At 41.9% G+C, this 23,582-nt stretch overlaps 3 protein-coding genes across 3 annotated transcripts in view; 1 reads left to right on the top strand and 2 right to left on the bottom strand.

Moving 5' to 3' along the window:
• IPMK (inositol polyphosphate multikinase) overlaps window positions 1–6,900 on the bottom strand; it is a 28,806-nt gene extending 21,906 nt beyond the window's left edge. The window contains exon 1 of the mRNA XM_042457907.1: window positions 6,509–6,900. Coding sequence (XP_042313841.1) covers window positions 6,509–6,665 — 157 coding nt within the window. The 5' untranslated portion in view covers window positions 6,666–6,900. The remainder of the gene's footprint in view (window positions 1–6,508) is intronic.
• An 8,543-nt stretch (window positions 6,901–15,443) lies between these two features.
• CISD1 (CDGSH iron sulfur domain 1) lies at window positions 15,444–20,552 on the bottom strand. Its single transcript, XM_042456157.1, has 3 exons — window positions 20,396–20,552; window positions 17,305–17,510; window positions 15,444–15,845 (listed from the first exon to the last, which is right to left on the bottom strand). Exons 1-3 carry the CDS (start codon window positions 20,424–20,426, stop codon window positions 15,756–15,758), a joined length of 327 nt encoding a protein of 108 aa, XP_042312091.1. The 5' UTR covers window positions 20,427–20,552; the 3' UTR covers window positions 15,444–15,755.
• Window positions 20,553–23,094: 2,542 nt separating this feature from the next.
• Window positions 23,095–23,582, top strand: part of UBE2D1 (ubiquitin conjugating enzyme E2 D1) — a 31,210-nt gene continuing 30,722 nt past the window's right edge. The window contains exon 1 of the mRNA XM_042458075.1: window positions 23,095–23,271. Within this exon, the coding sequence (XP_042314009.1) occupies window positions 23,248–23,271 (24 nt within the window). The 5' untranslated portion in view covers window positions 23,095–23,247. The remainder of the gene's footprint in view (window positions 23,272–23,582) is intronic.

The raw sequence follows: 23,582 nt of genomic DNA, 5'->3' as shown, positions 1-23,582 counted from the left end.
AGCAAACAATTTGCAGCTTGTGAATTAATTATCACTTAACTAATTAACTTGCAATGCCTTGTACACTCTTAAAAACTGCAGTGCAGAGTGCTTTGCTGTGATTCAGCAAATGACATTCCCAGATCTTAATTGGCCTTGCAAGTCAAAAGGTGAATTCATTAAAAGACTGCTGCTACTGCTTCATCAATAATTCTTTGCTATACCTGAGATGTTAAGCAAGATCAATCTAAAGATTTGCCAGCAGACCTCATCAGTTCAGTTTAGAATTTTAACTTTATGTTTACATTAAAATTATGGCAATATATATTTTAAACCAATATATTTAGCCTGGTTTAAGGATAGAACATAAATAAATAAAAAGGTGTTTTTTCTGGCTTTGCCTTCACTACTGCTTAAATAAGTACAATGAAGAGTCTGCATTCGGAGTTACTAGCCAACAATATTTTCTATCTTTATATCTGTTATTTTGTCCTTAAAACCAACCAACATGTTCTCGCTTTTCAAAAAGCTTGCATAAATCTCAGCAATCTGGGTGGTCGTTTTGTTTTACATTTTCTTGCATTGACATTTTGCAAAATTTCTAAGAGCATATCTGTAAACATCCACTTGGAAAGTCTTTACGACAAGTTATTGCACTGCCTCTCACTGATTGGTATGCATTCCACTGATCTCAGTTGGATGTAACTAGTAGTGTTACTTCCGCCAGAGAAATGGACACCTCCAAATCAAATCCCTCTTTTCCTCTGCGCCCAACTGCTTCTGGAGGGTGGGGGAGCCTTATAAGCAGATGGGCAAGGGAATCCTCTAAAGACTGAAGCAGCTTGTGGGTGGGAACTGCACGTGGAACAGGGCAAGAGATACTTCCTTTGCACAAAAACAAGCTCACTCACGTAACATTGGATTGGATTTAAACTACAGTAATGACTATTGTACATATACTTTAGGACTCCGACTTATACGCAGCCCTGGGTCCCATTCACCCTACACAAATATACCACTAAATTCCACTTTAGCCCCCATGGCAACATCCAATGGAATTGTAGGTTTGCAGTCTGGTAAGCTGCAATAGCTTCCAGGCTAAGAATTCTAATTTCTCCCCTTGAAACTTCAATTATGGCAATTAAAGTGGAATAACGGTGCGATAATTGGGCTTTGTTAATGGACCCTGGATTTTTACACTTTAGGTGAACTGAACTCTACATGGACTAAATGTACACATATATGGCTGAAATGGAGCTACCAATGCACGTACTTCAATAGAACACTTCACAATGAATGTTCTCTCTTTGGATTTAGGATTACAGTCAGCCCTCTGTATCCACAGATTGTGCATCCATGGATTCAATCATCCATGGCTTGAACATTTTCTCCCGAAAAATACGAAAAAACAAACCTGGATTTTGCCCTTTTATATAAGGGACATCATTTTACTACACCACTGTATACAATGGGACTTGAGCATCCACTGATTTTGGTTTCCATGGGGATCCTGAAACCAAACCCCAGCAGAGACTAAAGGTCCATTGGCGGGTTACAGACCGCCCTCAAGCAGCCGTTTTCCCACCGCCGCCATTCGCTGAGGAGGAAACCCCAGTGGCCAGACTGCGAGGCGCCAAAATGGCGCTCCTTTTCAAAACGCAGAAGTGGCAGCGCAAGAGGCAAAGCGCGTCCTCGCGGCGTCACTTCTGCCGTGACACGTCTGGACGCTATGCATCCAAGACGTCAAAATGGTGGCGCCCATGTGGATGGGCGCTGCCATTTACGACGCGCTCTGCGCGTACTACAGAGAAGGGCCGTGAGGAAGGTAAGACCCTTCCTAACCCTAGTACACGTGGAGCGTGTACTTTATGGCAGTCTGTAACCTGCCATTGTATCCCTTAAAGTTCACTATATTCTGGACAGATTCTGAACAGACAGGCTAAGAATTGCCAGTCAATAAGAAATACTTCAGATATTGCTAGGGATGAAAGAAAGTTATCCTACATGCCATGGACCTGTCAAAAATACATCTGTTTTCACATTCAAGGATACATCACACCAACCCCATGGTAGATTTTGCAATGCAACTCTAACCCTTTTGCCTAAATCTGTGACACTTTCTGACTGGTTTGGCTTTGTATAGGGGCACAGACTCTGAATTTTGAGAAATGCTACTCTACATTCATGTAAGTTTTCAATACTGGAACACAGTGACCCCACTGGAATCCAAGAGAGACTTGGAAGTCACTTTAATGTTGTAATCTCTTCAAATCTTCCGTACATTCATTCATCACCAATTTCCCCTTTTCTTACCTCTACCTAGGCCCAGTTTCAGTAAAAGAGACTATTTACAGGAAACCACACTCACTGCATGGTGATGAAATCCCTCTCTAATGAATGGCGAACCTTCTCTTTATTCAAAACAGGAGACGCAACATTCTGTTTTTTCTTCCCACAGTTTCTCTGTTTCCTGTAGAAACCTACAAGAGGTCTCCCTATTTATCTCATTAAAAGTTTCTGAACTTTTTTAGTAGGAGCACTAGCATTTATTTTATTTTTTATTTTTTTACTGTTTGATTTTTGTTTGGATATTGGTACACGGAAAAGGGAAACTCAATTTTCCCTTGCTTCAAAACTTCCTCTTCATAGAGAAGAAGTGTACACCAATATATCAAATTAAAAGTATATTATCAAAAGGGAAAAAGGAGCCTTGCCCTGCAGGCTTGAAGAAGAGCAGAGGGAGGTCATTTGCAAACCAAAACAAAGCAGCAGGCATAGCAGCAACCACAGTAAGGAAGCTATCATATGTAATGACTTTAAACAGTTTACTAGGAAGGAAAATGTTGTGCTGCTCTAGTATTGCTCCAGAAATACATGCCAAGACGCAAGTATTTACTGTAAACTACCAAGCTGTACAGAAGCAGACACAATAGAAAACCCTTCAATAAGGATAAAAACCAGGTTTTATGAGAATTTTAGGTGCTGGACTTCAAAGGTGAAACATTTTCACTTTTGAAAAAAAGAATTACTTAAAAACTTGATGTCGTTACACAAAACTGAAAGCTACTAAATGGATTGACACAGGGCAGACCCAAAGAGGGAGATAGGACCACTCTGAAAATCATAAGATGCCCTGAAATAAATTGGCCCTTTCATCCTACTTCACTGGACTACTGGAAAGGAAGGTAAATGAACACACACATGTACACACCATAATCAAACCTAGCAGGGTGGTTTAAAAGTTAAAATGAAAAATAGCTCCTAACTTGAGATGTGTCTTAAGGAATAGCATGTGTCCCTCAGTGACAAGTCATCACTCATTTTTCCCAGAATAAATTAGAATCTGATTGCTCAATTAAGATTTGCTTTTTATGCACTGAGTTAAAATATTCTTTTTTTAGGTCAATTTAAGGTCAATTTGCTCACTCATAGTATTGTAGCCAGCATGGCATAGTGGTTTTAGCACTGGACTGTGGCTCTGAAGAACAGGATCCCTGCTCGGCCCTGAAACCCTCTGGGTGACCCTGGGCAAGTCACACTCTCTCAGCCTCAGAGCATGGCAGTGGTAAATCTCCTCTGAAGAAACATGCCATTTTAAATTTTAGTTTTTAACTTTTTAAAACTGTTTAATCATTTTATTTTAAAAATTACATTTACAGTTTTAATGCTTTGTATTAACTTGTACAGTTTTAAATTTTGTTACCTCTCTTGAATCCCTGTATCAGGAGAAAGTTAGGATAAATAAAATAATAATAATAATAATAATGATGATGATGATGATGATGAAGAAGAAGAAGACCACATGAAAGTCAGAAATGACTTGAAGGCACACAACAACCACAGTATTCTAGGTAGTTCAAAAATTAGAAATTAAGACTTCTTCAACCTCAAACGTGACATTACTTTTGTAGGGGAAGCAAACAGTAATCAACCATCTTCTAAGGGATTGGGGTATAGAAAAGGTTGGGAACCACTGCTCTAGTATATTACCCTGAGTTCCCTGAGAAAAAGGGCGAGACGCAAATGGGATAAACACATAAAACCTCTGTTGCTGCTGCTCCTCCTGTTGTCATTGTTGTTAACAGCAGATGTCCCCACCCACACCCCAAAAATTCCCTCTTGAAAAGACATACAACTGGAAGCACGGAAGGAAGAAAGAAATCACTTAAAACTTTGGGGAAACATGAAGGTGGGGGGGCTGAAAGTATATTCAAACCAAAAATAATCCCTTGGGGCCTCCAAGTTTTAATCACAAGGGTGGGTGAAATAAAACTGTTGTTGTTGCTGTGTTCCTTCCAGTCATTTCCAACACTAAGGTGACCCTATCCTGGGATTTTCTTGACAAGATTGATTCAGAGGTTTGCCACTGCCTTCCTCTGAGGCTGAGAGAGTGTGACTAGCCCAAGGTCATCCAGTGAGTATATATGCCTGGCTAGGTGAAATAACTGTTGTTGTTGTTGTTGTGTGCCTTCAAGTCATTCCCAACTTATAGTGACCCTAAGGCAACCCCCTATCATGGGGTTTTCTAGTCAGGATTTGTTCAGAGGAGGTTTGCCATTCCCTTCCCCTGAGAGAGTGTGACTAGCCCAAGGTCACATAGTGAACATAGATGCCTGAGTGGGAGAATTAATTGTTATTGTGTCCAACTCAAGTTTCATTGCTGTGTTTGTGTGGGAGGGGGTTCCCTTGCCATCCTGGGATTCAAGGCGGGTTACAATTAATTTTAAAAGACAAAGCTAAAACATTGATTTGTTGTTCTTGTTAGCTGCCCTCGAGTCGGTTCTGACTCATGGCAACCCTGTGGATGAGACATCTTTAAGAATAACTATTCTCTACTACCTTGACCAGATCCTGCAAGCCCTTACCCACTACCCCCCCCATTAAGTCTATCCATCTGGTCTTCCTCTCTTTCCTAGCATTATGGTTTTTTCTAGTGACCCATGCCTTCTAATTATGTGACCAAAGTACGATAGTCTCAACTTGATCATCTTTGCTTCCAAGAAGAGCCCTGGTCTGATCTGTTCAATGACCCATTATGTTTGTCTTCTTGGCTGTCCATGGGATCCTAAGTACTCTTCTCCAGCACATTTCAAATGAACTGATTTTCTTTCTATCTCCTTCTTTCACTGACCAGCTCTCTCAGCCATACATGGTAACTGGGAATACAGTAGACCCTTGCTTTATGTGGGGGATCCGTTCCGGACCCCCTGTGTAAGGCTAATTCCACGTGATTCCAAGTATGCTTGAGTCCCAATCATTTGAATGGGGCTTGTGTGTGCGGTGGCCTGGGAGCGTGTGGGGCACCACGAGCGCATACCCCATTAATATGAATGGGACGCGCAGCCCCTTGCGCCCCTGTGTGCTCTCCGTGGCTTGAGTACATATGCTCTGCATATAGCGCGCCCATGTATAATGCAGGCGCACTATACAATGACCTAATGATTCTGACTTTAGTGCTCGGTTGTATGTCTTTGCTCTTCAGTAGCTTTTCCAGTTCTTTCATAGCTGCCCTTCCCATTCCTAGTCTTCTTCTGATTTCTTGACTGCAGTCTCCATTCTGGTCAATGTTTGATCCTAGATATGGGAACTCTTTAACTATTTCAATTTCCTCGTTGTCTAGATTGAATTTGTGTATTTCTGTTTTCTTTATGTTCAGCATCAGACCTGTCTTTGCACTTTCATCTGTAACTAAAGCCTCCTAATATAAAGCCTCTATAAAAGCCTTCTTATGGAGTTTTTGTTGATGCGTGCCTTTGAGTTTCTGACTTGCGGCAAGCCTAAGGCACAGTTGTAAACACTGATTACAAAGTTTTGAATCATTGAGTTGGAAGAGACCTCAAGGACCATCCAGTCCAACCCCATTCTGCCATGCAGGAACTCTCAATCAAAGCATCCTGACAGATGGCCATCCAGCCTCTGTTTGAAGACCTCTAAGGAAGGAGACTCCAGTACACTCCAAGGAAGGAGTGCATTCCACTGTTGAACAGCCCTTACTGTCAGGAAGTTCCTCCTAATGTTGAGGTGGAATCTCATTTCCTGTAGCTTGCATCCATTGCTCTGGGTCCTGTTCTCTGGAGCAGCAGAAAACAAGCTTGCTCCCTCCTCAATATGTTAAAAGAATAATAATCAAATAATACCAAGCTTATAGTGGCTGTAAGGCAAACCTATCATGGGGGTTTATGGTGATTCTATCATAGGGGTATATAATGACCCTAAGGCCCTGTCATGGGGGCTTATAGTGACCCTAAGACCCTATCATGGGGGAGGGGGGTTATAGTGACCCTACCACCCCATCATGGGGGATTTCTTGTCAAGACGGGATCAGAGGGGGTTTGCCTTTGCCTTCCCCTGAGGAGGCTGAGAGAGTGTGTCCTGACCGAGGTCTCCCAGTGGGGTTCATAACTGAGCTCCAGGGCACTCTGGATCAGGATTCGAACCCAGAGCCCTTAGCCTTAGGGAGGGGAGAGGCGAGTGAGCCCATAAGGCCCACAAGGGGAGGGGGTCTCGGGGTCTCCAAGGGTCCACTCACCGCCCTTGTCCTTGCCGTACATGTGCCCGGCCACCTGATGGGAGAGAGGGACGCAGCCATTGAGGAGCCCCCGCCTTCCATCCTCCATGGACGACGACGAGGAGGAGAGCGAGGGGCTTGGAGGAGCTGCGTCCAACGGGGGGAGCTGGGTGGCCATTTCCTCCCTCCCTCCCTCCCTCCTTCCTCAAGGGCTCCCGCCGTCCTCCTCCCCTTCTTCGTCGACGACGACGCTGCTGCTGCTTCTGGCTGTCGGTTGCCCAAACCAGAAGGCCAGGGGCTCCATCTCTTCCTCGCGCACGCGCACAGGCGCGCGCTCTCCCTCAGCAGCCAGCAGCAAAACCCTTACTGACAGGCAGGAGCAGCAGCACCTTCTATCTCGCCACCACGCATGCGCGGTAACCCAGGGAGCATGCGCAGTAGCGGCCTCTGAAGCCGCCCCCTTCTCCTCCTCCTCCTCCTCAGTTTGCCCTGGTTTGGTTTCTTCAGTGTCTGTTTACCCCATCCCTCCCTCCCTCCATTTTGTGGGCAGAGAGGGCAAAGGCCTGTTTACAGTTGCAACATCTAAACATAACCAAATAAACACATTTGTTACCACATCATTTTAAACTAGACAATGAAAGACATATTTAGAGACAACTCTGTTGGCCATATGTCAAAGTACAATAAAATCCAAATCTCACAAAACTCATTAACACTTAAAACATATGTCCTACACACAGTGGTTCTCAACCTTGGGTCCTCCAAGCATTGGACTTCAGCTCCCAGAATCCCATATCGTTTGGGCAAGCTGGCTGAGACTTCTGGGAGATGAAGTCCAGAACATTAGGAGAGCCAAAGGTTGAGAACCACTGTCCTACAGGATACAGACAAGTCCATTACAGAGATAGTTAGTAACCAAGGTCCAAAACACACTGCAGAAATAATCCAGTTTGAAGCCACTTTAACTGCCCTGAGTCAGTACAGTACAGTATTAGGGAATCCTGGGAACTGTAGTTTATTATGGCAACACCAGAGCGGTCTGACAGAGAAGGCTAAATGTCTCAGAAAACTACAATTCCCAGAATTCCCTAGCATTGAGCCAGGGCAGTTAAAGCGGTCTCAAACTGGATTATTTCTGCAGTGTGTTTTGGACTTAAGTTTCTTTTTTCTGCACAAAGAACACACCATTCTTTCCCCTATTCCACAAAATTAATTTGGGTTTTTTAAGGTATATTCTGTAAATTTTAAATGTTTTAAACTGTTTTTTATATGTTTTACAAGTCTCGATGGGTGTGTGAACGCATAATAAAATATTTTATAATAATATAATATTTTATACAACATAACATTATGTTTTAAATAAAATATTATATGAGTCCCATTTCTGGGAAAAGAGCAGGATACAAATAAATTATTATTATTATTATTATTATTATGTAGAGAGATCTTGTAGCACCTTTGAGACTATGTGAAAGAAAGAAGTTGGCAGTATTGGCTTTCTTTGACGTCAGTCTACTTCCTCAGATGCATTTAGACAAAATGCATCTGAGGAAGAAGTCTATGAAAGCTTCATGCTGCCAACTTCTTTCTTTCATTTAGTCTCAAAGGTGCTACAAATTCTCTCTACATACTGATTCTACAGACTAACATGGCTATATCTTTGAATTCTACCAAAATACACAATATACAAGTTGCAGGCTTTCAAAGCTCCGCTGGCTTCTTCCTCAGGCAAAGGTGTGTTTTTTAAAAAAAAAACATTGAAATATACCATATATACTCATCTATAAGTCTAAAAATTTATTTCCAAAAATTGACCCCAAAATCTCAGGTTGACTTATTTACGGGTCACTATGGTAATGTGATAGCAGCTCCTTCGGATTTCCCCATGCGGAGCAGAGAGGAGTTTCTTTCTCTCTGGAACCAAGCAGAAAGAATCCTGGGTGATAGATAGTATGATACAGTATTGCTGTTTGTTTAAGAATCCATCTCCTGCATGTGCGCCTGGCTGAAACGATGAAGCAAAAATCCTCAGAGAGAGTCTCTCTTGCCATACGCACACACAGACACATTGAAGAAGCCTCCAAGTTTTACCTTCAACCTATCCACGGGGTCATGGCAAAATGCATAATTTTGGCCCCAAAACTTGCCCTCGACATATACATGAGGTTGACTTATAGTCAAGTATATACAGTAGGTTGAGTCTCTCTTGTCCGAAGTGCATGAGACTAGATGTATTTTGGATTTTTATTTTATTTTATTTTGGAATATTTGCATATACATAATGAGATATCTTGAAGATGGAATCCCAACTCTAAACACAAAACTAAACATTCATTTATGTTTCAAACATATCTTATATGCATGGTCTGAAGATAATTTTATACAAGGTTTTTAATCATTTGGGGCATAAAACAAAGATTGTGTGCACCGAACCATGAGAAAGCAAAAGTATCACTGTCTCAGCCACCCCTATGGTCAATTTTGGATTTTGCAATATTTAGGATTTCCGAATTCCAGATAAGGGAGACTCAGCCTGTAGTCCAAGTTTTTCCATACTTGGGCTCAAACATTGATCAGAGCAGAGACAGTAGTCAAGAAACCAGAAGACTTGGATTTGGGAAGGCAGCTATGAAGGAACTAGATGAGATTTTTAAGTGTAAAACTATATCACTGAATACTAAAGTTAGGATGGTCCATGCCATAGTATTCCCCATTACTGTGTATGGTTATGAAAGCTGGACAGGAAAGGAAGAGAATCACCTCATTTGCGATACAGTGCTGGAAAAGAGTTCAGCAAATACCTAGGCCTGCTAAAAGGACCAATAAATGGCTCCTAAAACAAATCAGACCTGAATTCTCCCAAGAAGCCAAGATGACTAAGCTGAGGTTGTTGTCTTTTTGCCATATCATAAGAAGAACGGACTCACTAGAAAATATAATAATGCTTGGTAAAGTGGAGGGCAGTAGAAAAAGAGGAAGACCATACAGCAGATGGTTAGACTTGACTGAAGATGGCATGGGCCTGATTCTGCAAGACGTGAGCAAAGCAGTTGAGGACAGAGGGTCTTGGAGACGTCATATTCTGAGGTTTGCCATTGAGTCAAGGTTGACTTGAAGGCTTTTCTGTTTACTCAAAACGTAGAAGGCAAAATGGCATCTTCATTATATTCCCTTACTATGTGTTGGGAAACACCTGCAATTAGCCGGAAACTTTGTTCCAAAACAAATGAAGTATAGCAGGTTCCAGGTTCCAACACCATACAGATGGACTAAGCCCTACTGATCTGAGAGAAAAGTACTTCTGAACAGTTATGGACAGCAGCTCCGCTCTGGACCCCACAACAAACTCCAACTCCCAGAATTCCATAGCCTTCAGCCAGGATAGTTAAAATGGTGCCAAACCAGGTTATTTCTCCAGTGTGGATGCAGCCTTGGTGGGTTTTATCTAGCCTGTGATGGACATGATAGAGTTTGGGGGTGGGGGGATGGGATAGTAATGTCTTGTAGTACGTGGCTCTCAAAGGTACACAGTGATGCTCTTTCAAGGCATCTGGATTTGTTTATCTAGTTTGCCTTCCTTGTTGCTATGAATCGAAAATGGCATCGCAGTGCATAGTTGGGGTTTTCAAGGCCTGTCCTAGATCTCCTTTTTTGGTCATGCAAGGTAGCTTAGGAGGTCTGGCTTTAGCTTGGCTCTTATTTCAACTTGAGTTATTTCAGCTTCATTATCTGCTAATGGAAGCAATGACTTCTGCATGGGTGTTCTACCTGTACAACTAACAGCGAGAACTCATTGTTATTTCTAAAGAGATAACATTTTTGGTGTTGCCAATTATAAGCTATTACTGGCATTCCTCTTAACAAACAGCTAATGCTATGCTATGACGTACCTGGAGATCTGTATTTTTTAACTACTGACAGTTCTGTACCACATACTGTGCTCACAGGGAGTTTCGTGTGTGCATATTAATACTCCCCAACTGGTAGCGCTGTTCATAGGCAGAGTTTATTAAATCTATCCTACAAGAAGTATATTAATGCATTGCTAAATGTTTCATCAAACGGACAAGGTAAAGCAAGGCCATGGGGAAGGACTACATATACTCTATAGGAAGGGAATCATGAAAAGAGATAATTTTTTTTGCAAAGTATCTGTTTGAGAAAATCTACTGATTTAGCTTTTCAGTAGATAACAATTGTTCATAATGCCAAATGTCTGGCTATTCTGCTCTTAGGTCTGAGAAGAGTATGAACAAAACCAGGAGAGTTGAGTTGATTTGCACAGGGAGGTGACTTCAATATTTGAACTGGAGCTGGCAATCAACAACTCTGCTGTCAGATAAAGGCAAACAGCCAGTAACAGGGAAAACTATACTGTATATATTAACAGTTACGCCAAGACTCAAAACAAAGTCCATGGACTCTCAACTCTCTCTCTATGACTACTAAGGGGCAAAGGAGCAACACCTCATTTATACCTCCCTATATATATATATAAATCAGAGATACCAGCCTTTTGAGGGAAAAACTGAGCCAGGGCTTGCCCATGGCTCAAATCAGCCCTTTATTTAGATAGGGAACCTTTCAGTTTCTGCAAAAACTAGCAATTCTCTGCCATGCCTAAGGAGAAAGTAATAAATGAAATCAGTCCCAGCCAGCCTGGCCAGTGGTCAGGATGCTGGGAGTTGCAATCAAAACAACATTAGGAAGGCTCTACAGCCCTGGTCTCTGGTACTCATAAATTCAGGGCCTTTCACTCTACAGAATTATGACGCTATGATTTCCCTTTTAACTTCCATAACTCCATCCTATGGGATCTTGCCATTTGGGGTTGGGGATTTCATATTCTCTACCAGAGCTCTAGTGTCTCCCAAAACAAAAACCAAACCAAATCAGGAGCTCTCTGTATCTTGTTTTGAGTACAGCTCCCAGCATCCTGACCAGCCTGGTTTGGGTTAATGGTTAATATCCAACAATAGTTGGAGAACCAGATTCCACACCTCTGCACCTGATACTGTGTTTCAGTATGAGGCTGGTTAGTGAACAGATTATGTTGAATGCTGAGAAATTTAATAATGAAATATAGTATCTGTGGCATGGAAAATAGAGGGCAGACCCTGGGAAAGTTACTTTTTGAATAATAACTAACAGAATCACAAGCCAGCATAAACCAGGGCCATCCTTTCTAGGGGATTCAGGAATTTTACTTCCAAGCTCTAAGATGGAGAAGAAAGTTAGCATATTTTGTATGTCCATTGACAATAATGGGAACTGAGGTCCATTGCTTTTTGCTATCCACAGAGGAGTCCAGAACATAATCTGCACAGATACAGAGGGCTAATTGTATCTGAATTAATTACAAGGACTCAGACCTATAATACAATATAATACAAGAACTTCAGTACAGTTTTGGTTTTTGATCAGAACTTGCAGAAGTGTTCAACCCACCCCCAAACCTTTCCACATTTTTATTTTTTTTTTGTGTTCAGACTAGGAACTAAAACAGATTTCAATTAGTGCAAGTTTTGTTAACTTTTATGCCTCAGTAAAACATAGAATACTAAAATATTGTTGACTTCATGGTGCTGAGTATCTTATATAACCAGGTGATAACAATATTAACTGAATTAATTTTGCTACCAGGCTGTAAATACAAGAAAATATGGAAAAGTCAAAAGGGGTGTTGTTCATGTAGCAATATTCAACATGTGTGTGAGAGAAAACAGAGTCCTACTTGCTCTTAAAAGCACATTGAGCATTGCTTTATTAATGACTATGTGAAGAGCAAAATAGGTAAGACACAGGGTCTTATTCACATCTATCAGTTAGTCTAATTAATAATCCATGTCAGCTTACTTTCAGGTATGCCTGCATAGTATTACATCCAAATATAGGTTCAGGTATTGGTGGCATCCCTTTCTGTATCTATGCCTAGTTTCTGCAATACTCAGTTGTTTTATTAGTGAACTCAGTATTTTTTCCTGCAAAACAATAAAAAATTTCTAGCTACTGAGGAAATGATGCATGGGTAGAAGAGATTACTTCATCACACCTCCTGTACTAAATGCTTGCTTTTTGGGTGGACAGATGTTGGCATATCATTTGGAAGTCTTAACGATCACAGTTTACTGGTTGAATGAGATAAAACATACAAATATTCTCCAGTGTGCAAAAGTTACAGTGCTGTTATCCCTCACCATAACACAGGCAGCAATGTAGAAAGATCCTACAGAGCAGTACTACTCAAAGAGGTGGTCCATGGACCCATGCTGCAGTCCTTGCAGCTCTTCCAGGGGAAAAAAAGAAAATAACTGCAGCTTGTAGCCAATCCTAGATACATGGAGGCTGGGGAGGAATTGTTGGTCCCCCACATGACACCTCAAGAAGCACTGCTGTTTCTTTCCTTATTATTCATCTCATTAGGAACATTTGGCTCAGAAGTGTAAGACAGTCGTTTTCATAAATGCTTAATCTTGTTAAGCATACTGGTTACTAAGAGGAAGGATTGTAGGCATTTTCACAATGTCTAAACCAGACATTAATCCAGTTAGCCACATAACTTCAGTTAGACTAGCAAGGTCCAATACCACTTCCTTATTTTGACCCAGTCTCGAGTTACATTTCTGCCTTCAACACGATTTGACTCATGCAACTCTTGGCTTTACTTCACGAAGATTCAGGAAGGATTCATCTGTGCTTTCTACAAGTGTGTTGATGACGTTTGATGTATCCTTCGAGCCTGTGCAATGGATTTTTCTGGTGGAGCGCAGCATGCACAGAACTGGCCTCACCCTTTAAACCAGAGGTTTGACTGCTGAGGCCTTGACAAGAATTGACAGTGGCAGCGAGGTCCTCGGGTCGTAGGTTTGGTTAGAGTTTCTTTCTCTTAGATGGTTGACCTTACAGGGTTAGACAAGCACCATCTGCCCGGGTTTGGGATTAGTTTTTTCCTTCTCCTAGGATGGTTGCCATAAGGCTAGAGAGCCCATCCTGCCCTTTGGCACTCTTGGTCAGACCCTTCGGTTGTGACCTGTCTGGCATGGGAGGCCCTACTGGTGGCTATTATACCACTGCCAGCATAGCTCACAACTTCATTAGGGTACACAAGCCTCTCCCCCACACAGTCAGAGCATAGCTGGAGGGGAATAAGAGGCCGGAAGATGACAGTTAAGGAAGGATTAGTCTCTTCTTTCAGGCTAGCCCTGGTGGAGCTGGGTCTGTCTGATCACTCCCGCTCAGGCCGGAAGATGACAGTTAAGGAGGGATGATTCTCTTCCTTCAGGCTAGCCCTGGTGGAGCTGGGTCTGCCTGATCACTCCCTCAGGCCGGAAGATGACTCATGCAACTAACTGACTGGAATTTGGCTAAACAATCTTGTTCTAGCTGAAAGCAAAAAACAAACAAACCAAAAACCAAGCTTCTTCAGAGGAGGACAACAACTGAAAGGGCTAGCCCCAAATATTTTGCAACATGAGGGTAAACAACATACAGCCTCCTCCCCCAGTCAAGATGCACAATATCCTTGTACTCAGAACTGGTTTTAAAAGTCTAATTTTAGTGCAAAACAGAAAGCAGAGGAAAACATAGCCCGTACTACTATGGATTGTGTTTGCTGATAAGGCAAAAAATATGGGTCCCCAAAATACTAAGAACTGAAGTTAGGACTGAGATAAGTTTATGCTATGTCCTACAGATTTATGAGTACTTTTGTCATAATCTCTCCTTTTGAGGTTTAATTTGCACATAATTGTACACATTCTTGATGTTACCTGAGTTATAGTGGGCCAGAAGGAATGGCTGGGGTAGCTGCTGCATCCTCATCTACCACCTGAGGCAGCTGCTTACTTTGCCTTAAGGCCATCCTGGCAAAACAGTATCACAACTGTTCTATCTGTATACCTATATTTTTAAAAACCTGGCAGCTGCAAAGCAATAAAGATAGGCAATATATAATATGCATATGGTTTGAATGAGAAATGTTCTATTTTCTACACATCCTTGTGAAAATATAACTATATTTGAACTATGTATACAATTTGAGCTCTGAGAAATGCCATTCAAATGATTTTTAAAAATAATAATTTAGATAAAATTAAATATACATACACTGATTCTATCAAGCTGATATCTGCTGTATCTTCTATTCTCTTACAAAGAGTACTTCTAAAAGATGTCACTTAAGTACAGCGTGCCCTTCTCATCTATAGGGGTTTAGTTCTGCCCTCCCATGGATGAGAAAAAATGTGCATGCTCAAGCCTCGTTATAGTCGGTGGCTGGTTACAAACCGCCATTAGGGACGTCCCAGTTTGAAAAAGGGTCGTCTCTTCTAGACGCCCCTTGCCCTATCACGAACTCAGTCCATACAAAATGGCGGCGCCCTGTTCATACGGGTGCCGCCATTTTGACGTAGCGGACGCTCTGCGTCCGCACGTGGCACACCAGAAGTAACGCCACGAGTGCGCCCTTTGGCACTTGCGGTGCTTCTTCCGGGGCCTGAGAAGGAGCGTGATTTCCGCGCTCCTTCTCTGCAGCGTCCGGGAGCCACGCTGTTTAAAGGCTGCGGTTCCCGGACGCTGCAAGCGGAGGTGGAGCCAGACCGCTGCTTCTCAGCGGTCTGTAATGCACCAGTGAGTAGTGATATGCATCCACGTTATACCATTAACAATAATGGAATGGGCTGATCTGCAGATGCTTGAGTCTGTGGATGGCTAGCTGCCAATAAGGTTGGTCCACAGCACTGATAATTAAACAATTTTTTACTATTTTCTAGCTCAAGTGGGAGGCATTTTTTCTAGTGTTTTAAATTGATGAATCCTATGTTTCAGCCCTATTTCTAACTGAATAAGGTTAGAACTGGGCGGAAAACTATGTGGTCCTAAATTGAAAAATTAACCAAAAGTCATTTTATTTCCACGGTGCTTGTTGTTTTGAATAGCAAAGACAATAAGAACACTGTATTTGAAAATAATTTAATGTATCATTCAAATACATACTTCAGAGTACATTCTAAAAGGCTGTTGAATTATTTTTACACTTAATGAGAATGTACACATTAAAGACAAAATCAGTAAGTTGCAGGTATTAATTCCTAACATGTAGTGTTTTAAGCAAGGCAAACAACATGAATTACATGTGCTGCAGAATACTGTATACCACATCTTAAAAGTCTTCAGTGAAATGACTTAAGACCTGTAACCTTTAGAGTTACAAGTGAGCAGAAAGCACTGCAACAAGGCTGTTTTCATGTATCCAGATCATTTGCTTTCTTTAAGCATCTTTTTTCTTGATGATGAGAGGTCCCACGTTGTCTCCTGTTTCATCATTATGCTTTGTGTGAGAACCATCGCATAGTGGGAACTGCAGGAGGGAAAATATTAAGTAGCCTTAAATGCACATTTTATTTAGCAAAACAATTAAGACATTATCGTTAATATGCACCAAATGCCAAGGATGTGAAAGAAAATAGTTCAGACAATTCTAAGTAATAGTGTGGGCAACCCTTTCAATCAAGACTGCCATCATTTGGAGTAACCTCTGAGGCTGCATGCCAGCAGAAGGTAGGGCTAAAGTCAGGAAAGTGTTGGACCAGATCTAGAAGTGGGCAGGGCACACTTTTTCTGTGACACTTTTATCACTCTCTTGTCCACTCCCTCCACTTGATTCCCTGGCAGAGAGAGAACTGCTAGACCAGTGGTTCTCAACCTTCCTAATGCCGTGACCCACAGACTGAGAACCGCAAAGGGATCACGAACCACAGGTTGAGAACCGCTGCTTAAAGTATTATAGATTATGGTGCCAACCTTGAGTCTTAGGCGACTCCTGTGAAAGGGTTGTTCAACCCCCAAAGGGGTTGCAACTCACAGGTGGAGAACCACTGTGCTAGACAATGGCCAAGTCACCCTTTCCAGAAGTTTGAACTGAGAGAACAGAGGGATCTTCTGATATTAGGTTGAGGGTCATGTTTAAAGGTTTCCCACCTCCAGTGTTAAGAATCTAGCAGACCATCCAAGAGTATTACAATATTACAGTTCCAGTGTTGCTACAACAGAAAGGAACAGCAGCCACGCCTCAGTTTTAAAATAAACATGAATTTGACTGAAGGGAAATATGAAGATTTGGACTTTGTAATGTTTTCAGGCCTGAGTACTCTCTTTCTCCTTCCCTTTTACAGATTTATTGCTTTGAAAATTAAGCAGGTGACTGCTAGACAAATGACTGTTCCTCTGATGATGGTGCCTCAACTGTGGAACTCCCTCCACATTTGTAATCAAGAACTTCATTTCCCAAAGCAGGATGGGAATAATGTGGCCTTCCAAATCTGTTAGACTACAAGTCCCAGAAGCCCTAGCCAGCCAAACTAATAGTGAGGAATGCTAGGAGCTGCAGTCCAACAACATCTGGAGGGCCTCACAACTTTCAGCACCCATCCTAGAAAGAAATACTATTTAGACACAGTGTTAGCAACCATGGCTAGATACCATAAAAGATGACAAATATTTACAACATCTTTTTGACCACAGATTACGAGTTGAAGAGGCTGAGCACAAAGAGAAGAGGAACACATACTAAATGTGACAGTCACTTTAAGTTAAATGATCTTAACAAATGAGCACATCTTCCCCATATAAGAAAAACTACTTGGATAATAATTCTTACGATCAATTAAGACTTCCTTAAGTAATAATTTTTACTCACATCATTGTTTCAACTGCTTAAGTGTGATCTCGCAATAAGTCTTCTGGAAGTATCTGGTGAAGGATTCACCAGATACTTCCAGAACAAGAAGTTACACAAGTTAAACATTTTCTTTTCTTACCTTCTTAGACCTCCAACACCGGCAATATACAGCTTTGTCCCCCAAATCTTCCATATCAAATGCATGAACTACTTTTGGATTATCTTTCTGAATATGGAGGTTTACCATCCCATTACAGCATCTGTCCTTGCTGAAGAATTTTTTGTAAGCAAGATACCCAATCGCTGCTGCACCTGCCGCAAATGAGACTGCTACAACCCATTCAACTGAAATAGAAAAAAATGGAGAAACTGTCAAAAGCATTTACATACTCCTGTCCCAACAAATTAGCGCTAAAAAAATAACTATTACTGTTACAGATGCTTCCCTTTCCTAATAGGTTTTCATTTGCTTCTCAGATACAGATCATGGCTTTTACCCATGGCATTTAGTATGCATATACTGAAAGCAATCTATTTCATCACATTTACAGTGGAATCCTAAGCTGATTTATTCAAATGAAACCTGATGAATACAGCTAATTTTTACTTCCAAAGCATGAATTAAGACTTAAACTTGATGTGGAAAGGGATTATAGATGGTAGGATGTTGGCTTTTCTCAGATGATAAGAACCCTTCTGCACTACTTTTATTACAACCAATTTTAAAGAAAACCATACAGAGGGAACTTATACTTCAGTTTCATCACTCTTCTTGGTGTTTAGTAGGAGACAGAGGAGAGAAAGCTGTTTGGTAATATGGTGAGCTCCTCTCTATGATATATTCCCAAGATAGCAAATAAAGAAAAATTATTAGTTTCTACCTAAATTCATCCTCGAATTTAAGAAATCTGAGATACTTCTACATCAGGAGAAGAGAATCTTAGACCTTTCTAGACACAGATGAGCTGCTACTCCCATCACATCTCAACATTAGACAGGCAAAGTAAACCTGATGGTAGCTGAAGTTCAACAACTTCCAAAACACCACTGATACCCAACCTAGCCTTTTGCAAGGACTTTCTGGAATAACTATCTTGAGAAAGTAATATGTTGCAGATGGGGCATCTGCAATGCCCAACAACAATATAGTATTTTCTAAAAGTACAATCCCCCCTCCGCCAACTCTGTCTGGAGAGATTTCTGGTGAATGTCTAAAATTAGCTCACTCTGTTGATGTTCAGGTGGTCCTCATAAAGGTGTTATACTGTACTGCCATTATAATGCAGTTACAGAATTTTATCTCAGAATATACAAAGATCTAAATGCACAGGCCCACAAAATAAGAAGTTAGCATGTCTCATCCATGCACAAGCAGCACTAAAAATGTGACAACATAATATACCTGCATATATGCATGACCAAACTCAGTTCATAAGAGATGAGACTAAATACTTGAAGGGTGTCATGCAGGGGAGGGAGCAAGCTTGTTTTCTGCAGCTCCAGGGAATAAGACCCAGAACAATGGGTGCAATCTACAGGAAAAGAGATTCCACCTAAACATCAGGAAGAACTACCTGACAGTAAGAGATGTCCAACAATGAAACACACTCCCTCAGAGAGCGGTGGAGTCTCCTTCTTTGGAGGCTTTTAAACAGAGGCTGGATAGCCATCTGTCAGGGGTGCTTTGATTGTGAGTTCCTGCATGGTAAGGGGTTGGACTGGATGGCCCTTGCGGTCTCTTCTCACTATGATTCTGAGAGCCAGGGAAATGTAACTGTATAGAAAAAGTCAGTAAACACAAGGATTCCACCTGTAAGTATGATACATGTGTCGAGGGTTTGAATGAGAATGATGTAACTGCATGGCCATAGCTAATGATGCCATACAAACTGCAGACGATGAGCAAAATAACGCAAGACCCAAAATGCATGGTATGTATCTACAATACACTGATAACACTTATTCAGCACAAAGATAAAGGGGAAAATCAGTGAATGCTGTCAACAGAAATGCTTTTTTCAAAGTTGAAATTTGAAATCTTTGGGTGACACGTGGTGCAGTTCCCCACCCCACTGGGCAGCAGATGTAGCTCTCCTCCAAAGCCAAAAGATACCGCCTCCAGGAATTGCCCAACACACTTGGAAACATCCTTGCTGCTGCCTGGGGCTACATCCACAGTGCAGAAATAATGCAACTTGACATCGCTTGAACTGCCACAGCTCCATCCTACAGAGTTTGTAGTTTTGGTGAGGCAGCAGTAGCAGACAGAAAGGCTAAAGACTATAGTAAAACCCATGGCGACCCTATGGATGAGACATCTCCAAGACCCTCTGTCCTCCACTGCTCAGTTCCTGCAACCCCATAAAACCTGTGACCTCCATAACATATCTCTATCCATCTAGCATGTGGTCTTCCTCTCTTTCTAATTCCCTCCACCTTTCCCAGCATTATTGTCCTTTTCAATGAGTCCTTCCTTCTCATTATGTGCCCGAAGTACGACAGCCTCACTTTAGTCATTTTAGGTCCCAAACACACTGCAGAAATAATCCAGTTTGAGACCACTTTAACTGCCTTGGCTCAATGCTAGGAAATTCTGGGAGCTGTAGTTTATTGTGGCACCAGGGATCTCTCTGACAGAGAAGGCACAATCTCTCACAAAACTACAGTGCACAGCATTCCCTCGCATTGAGCCAGGGCAGTTAAAGCAGTCTCAAACTGGATTATTCCTGTAGTGTGTTTGGGATCTTAGCTTCCAGGGAGGTTTCCTTTTCGACCTGCTCTAGGACCCCATTTGTTTGTCCTTTTGGTTGTCCATGGGATCTCCAGCACCGCATCTCAAAAGAACTGATTTCCTTCCTATCTTCTTCCTTGATTTCCCAGCTCTCACATCCATGCATGGCGACAGGGAATACAATGGCTTCTAGGATTCTGACTTTTGTGCTCAGTTGTGTATCTTTGCATTTCAGGATCTTCTCTAGTTCTCTCCCCATTCTTAACCTTCTTCTGATTTCCTGGCTGCAGTTCCCACTTCTATCAAGGTTTGATCCCAGATATGAGAACTGGGGCCCAGAATTCCATAGCCTTGAGCCCTTAAGATAGTTAAAGCGGTGCCAAACCGGGTTATTTCTCCAGTGTGGATGCAGCCTACAGATGCCAGGAAGGTCACAGCAAAGCCTAGGAGGCAGAGACTCCTGGGGGACTGAAAGGGGGGTTCCCACGTGGAGACTTACCCCTGACTGCACTCTGCCCCCCGAGGCCCATGACTCCAGACTCAGAGAAGCCAAGGACACGCGAGGAAGGGGCTCAAGGAAGGAAGGGCACGCAGCGGACTGCGCCTGCGCAGGATGGCTTCCAAAATGGCCGCCCCGGCGAGCCCCTGCCCTTAAAGGGGCGGGGCCTGGCTTTGTTGGAAGATGCAGAGGCTGGGAGGCACGTGGACGCACAGGGGGAGGAGCGTTGGCAGGACCACGCCCCCCAGCCTATGGGAAACTCTCAAGGAGGACGGCTATACTATGGGCGTCGCTTACACGGGGGGGGGGCGTGGACAGCACCAAGTGAGCCTCTGAGGGAGGGGAGGTCTACTGTGGCCTGCTTCCCTTTAGAAAGCTGAAGGAAGGGATGGTGTGAGTGGAAGGAAAAAGGAGTGGCCCCAGTTTTGTCTTTAAATAAATGTTAAATTATTTTGAATTTTTAATTATTTTTTAATTATTTTGAATTTTTAATTATTATTTAAATTATTTTGAATTTTTAATTATTATTTAAATTATTTTGAATTTTAAGTTATTATTTAAATTAGTTTGATTTTTAAAAAAATATTAAATTATTTTTAATTTTTTACTTTAAATTATTTAATTTTTTTGAATTTTGAATTATTTAATTTTTTAGAATTTTTAAAAAATAAACATTAAATTATTTTCAATTTTTAATTATTTAAATTGTTTTGATTTTTTAAAAAAACATTTAATTATTTTGAATTTTGAGTTAAAATTATTTAAATTGTTTTGAATTTTTTAAATAATGAATTTTGAGTTTAAATTATTTAAATTATTTTAAATTTTAAATTATTTAAATTAGTTTGATTTTTTTAGAAAACGTTAAATTATTTTGAATTTTTACTTTAAATTATTTAAATCATTTTGATTTTTTAAATTAAATTATTTTGAATTTTAAATTGTTTAGATTATTTTGAATTTTAAATTTTTAAAATTATTTTGATTTTTTAAAAATTATTTTGAATTTTAAATTATTTAAAATTTTACAAAAATATTAAATTATTTTGAATTTAAAAAAAACATGCCTGTTGCTGCTGTTAACTGCCTTGGATTTGACCTCGACTCATGGCAACCCTGTGAACTAGACATCGTTTGCCTCTCTGTTCAGAGCCTGCAGGCTCAGGCCCATGATGACCTCCCTGATGGAGTCTATCCCTCTGGCCTGAGGTCCTCCTCTCTTTCTATTTACCTCCACCTTTCCAAGCTTTAAAATGTCTTTTCTAGTGACCCCCATGTCTTCTCATGATGTGCCCAAAGTATGATAGCCTCAATTTGATCAGCTTGACTTCCAGGAAAAGTTCAGGCTTGATCTGTTTGTCCTTTTGGCCATCCGTGGTATTCTTAGCACTCTTCTCCAGCCCCACATCTCAAATGAATTGATTTTCTTCTTATCTACTTTCTTCACTGTCCTGCTCTCACATCCATACATGGTGATGGAAAATACAATCCCTTGGACAATTCTAACTTTGGTGCCTAATTGTATATTAATAATAATAATAATAATAATAATATTTATTTATACCCCGGCTTTCCAATGTCTTTACTCTTTAGGATCTTGTTTAGTTCATTCATAGCTGCCTAGTCTTTCATAGCATTTCATAGCATAGCTGCTCTCCCCATTCTTAATCTTCCGATGTCTTAATGGATGCCATCCCCATCCTGATCAACATTCGATCCAAATTATTGATTGCAAACTCTTACTATTTCTGTTTCCTTATTGTCTAGGCTGAATTTGTGTAAATTCTCCACAAGCCTTTGTGGATGAAGAACAGAGTGTAATGGTTTTATGCCGCGGGATTGACTGACTGTATTAAGGATTCTGTATGGTGTGGTATGGGAAGAGGTCAATGGGAGAGTGACACCATGAGTTATCATACAGCACTGAATCTATGCTAGAAATAACGTAGTTTGACACCACTTTAACTGCTAGGGCTCCATCTTTCAGAATCCTGAGGTATGTAGTTTTGTGAGGCAAAAACCAAACTAATCTTCACTATTGTATATGTAAGTACATTTAGGTTGTGCGTAGGGTGTTGTAATTGGAAAGTATATAAGTTTAACTTTGCTAGCTGTTTTATGTCAGAACTATTGGCACTATACTCGGTGGTAGATGGGAATGATGATTTATGAGTAATAGTACTGCAAAGAAGCATTAGTACTAAGGATTCTGTATGGCAGTGGTCTCCAAACTGTGCCCTTTAAGAGATTTTGGACTCCAGCTCCCAGAATCCCAGACTATTGGCCAACATGGCTGAGGCTTCTGGGAGCTGAAGTCCAACATTCTCATAAAGGCACAGTTTGGGGTACTTTAATACTCTATCTATCTATCTACCTACCTACCTACCTTTCCATCCATCCATCCATCCATCCATCCATCTATCTCAGTGGTCCCTAAACTGTGGGCCTTTAAGGGATTTTGGACTTCAGCTCCCAGAATCCCAGTCTATTGCCCAACGTGGCTGAGGCTTCTGGGAGCTGAAGTCCAACATTTTCTCTTAAAGGGGACAGCTTGGGGGCGGGGCCAGAGCGGGAATAACGGCCGCCCAGACGGCGCGCGCGCGCTGCGGCGTCAGGTCCGTAGGTGCCGCTGTTGAAGAGGCGGGGGACTACGTGTCCCAGCATGCCCCTCGCGCGGCGTGGGCGTGGCCTCGGCGCCTGAGAGGAGTCGAAGCAGCGGAAACAAAAGACCCGTCGATTGGGAGCGGAGAGAGAGGCAGCTCGGCCCCGGCCTCCCCCCTCCTCCTCCTTCCCCCCGCCGTCAGTGAAGAAGCCCAGGACGCCGGCGACGACGCCTCCCTCCCCGGCTCCCCATGGCGCTCAAGCGGATACAGAAGGTGAGCGGGGGCACGGGTGGGGCGGCCGTTGGGGGGACTGAGCGAGAACCGAGGAAGGGGACAGGGAGGGAGGGGGGCTCCAAGTCTCGCGATAAGAGAGAAGGCGCGGGGGGGGGGCCGAGAAGGGAGCAGGCCTGTGGCAAGAAGGGACCCAGGGCCAAGCAGGATCCTTCACCTCCCCAGCATTCCATGGCATTCCTTAGGCCGCCTTGCTCCCAGGAAGGGACCCAAGGCGGAGGACAGAGGAGATTTCACTATACATATATTTTTTATTATCATAATAATAATAATAATAAAGAATTAAAATCTTC

This window comes from Sceloporus undulatus, chromosome 3 (assembly GCF_019175285.1).
Source record: "Sceloporus undulatus isolate JIND9_A2432 ecotype Alabama chromosome 3, SceUnd_v1.1, whole genome shotgun sequence".
NCBI lineage: Eukaryota > Metazoa > Chordata > Lepidosauria > Squamata > Phrynosomatidae > Sceloporus > Sceloporus undulatus.
Note: the sequence above shows the minus strand (reverse complement) of the source record. Positions and strands in the feature narration are given on the sequence as shown.

What these genes read in the sequence shown, in the direction of transcription:
- CISD1 (XM_042456157.1), bottom strand. Translation starts at nt 20,426, where the DNA reads ATGGGCCTCGGGGGGCAGAGTGCAGTCAGGG. An exon ending in GGGGCAGAGTGCAGTCAGGG is followed by an intron (nt 17,511 to 20,395) that starts GTAAGTCTCCAC and finishes TTTCTATTTCAG; the next exon opens with TTGAATGGGTTGTAGCAGTC. An exon ending in GGTGTTGGAGGTCTAAGAAG is followed by an intron (nt 15,846 to 17,304) that starts GTAAGAAAAGAA and finishes TCCCTCCTGCAG; the next exon opens with TTCCCACTATGCGATGGTTC.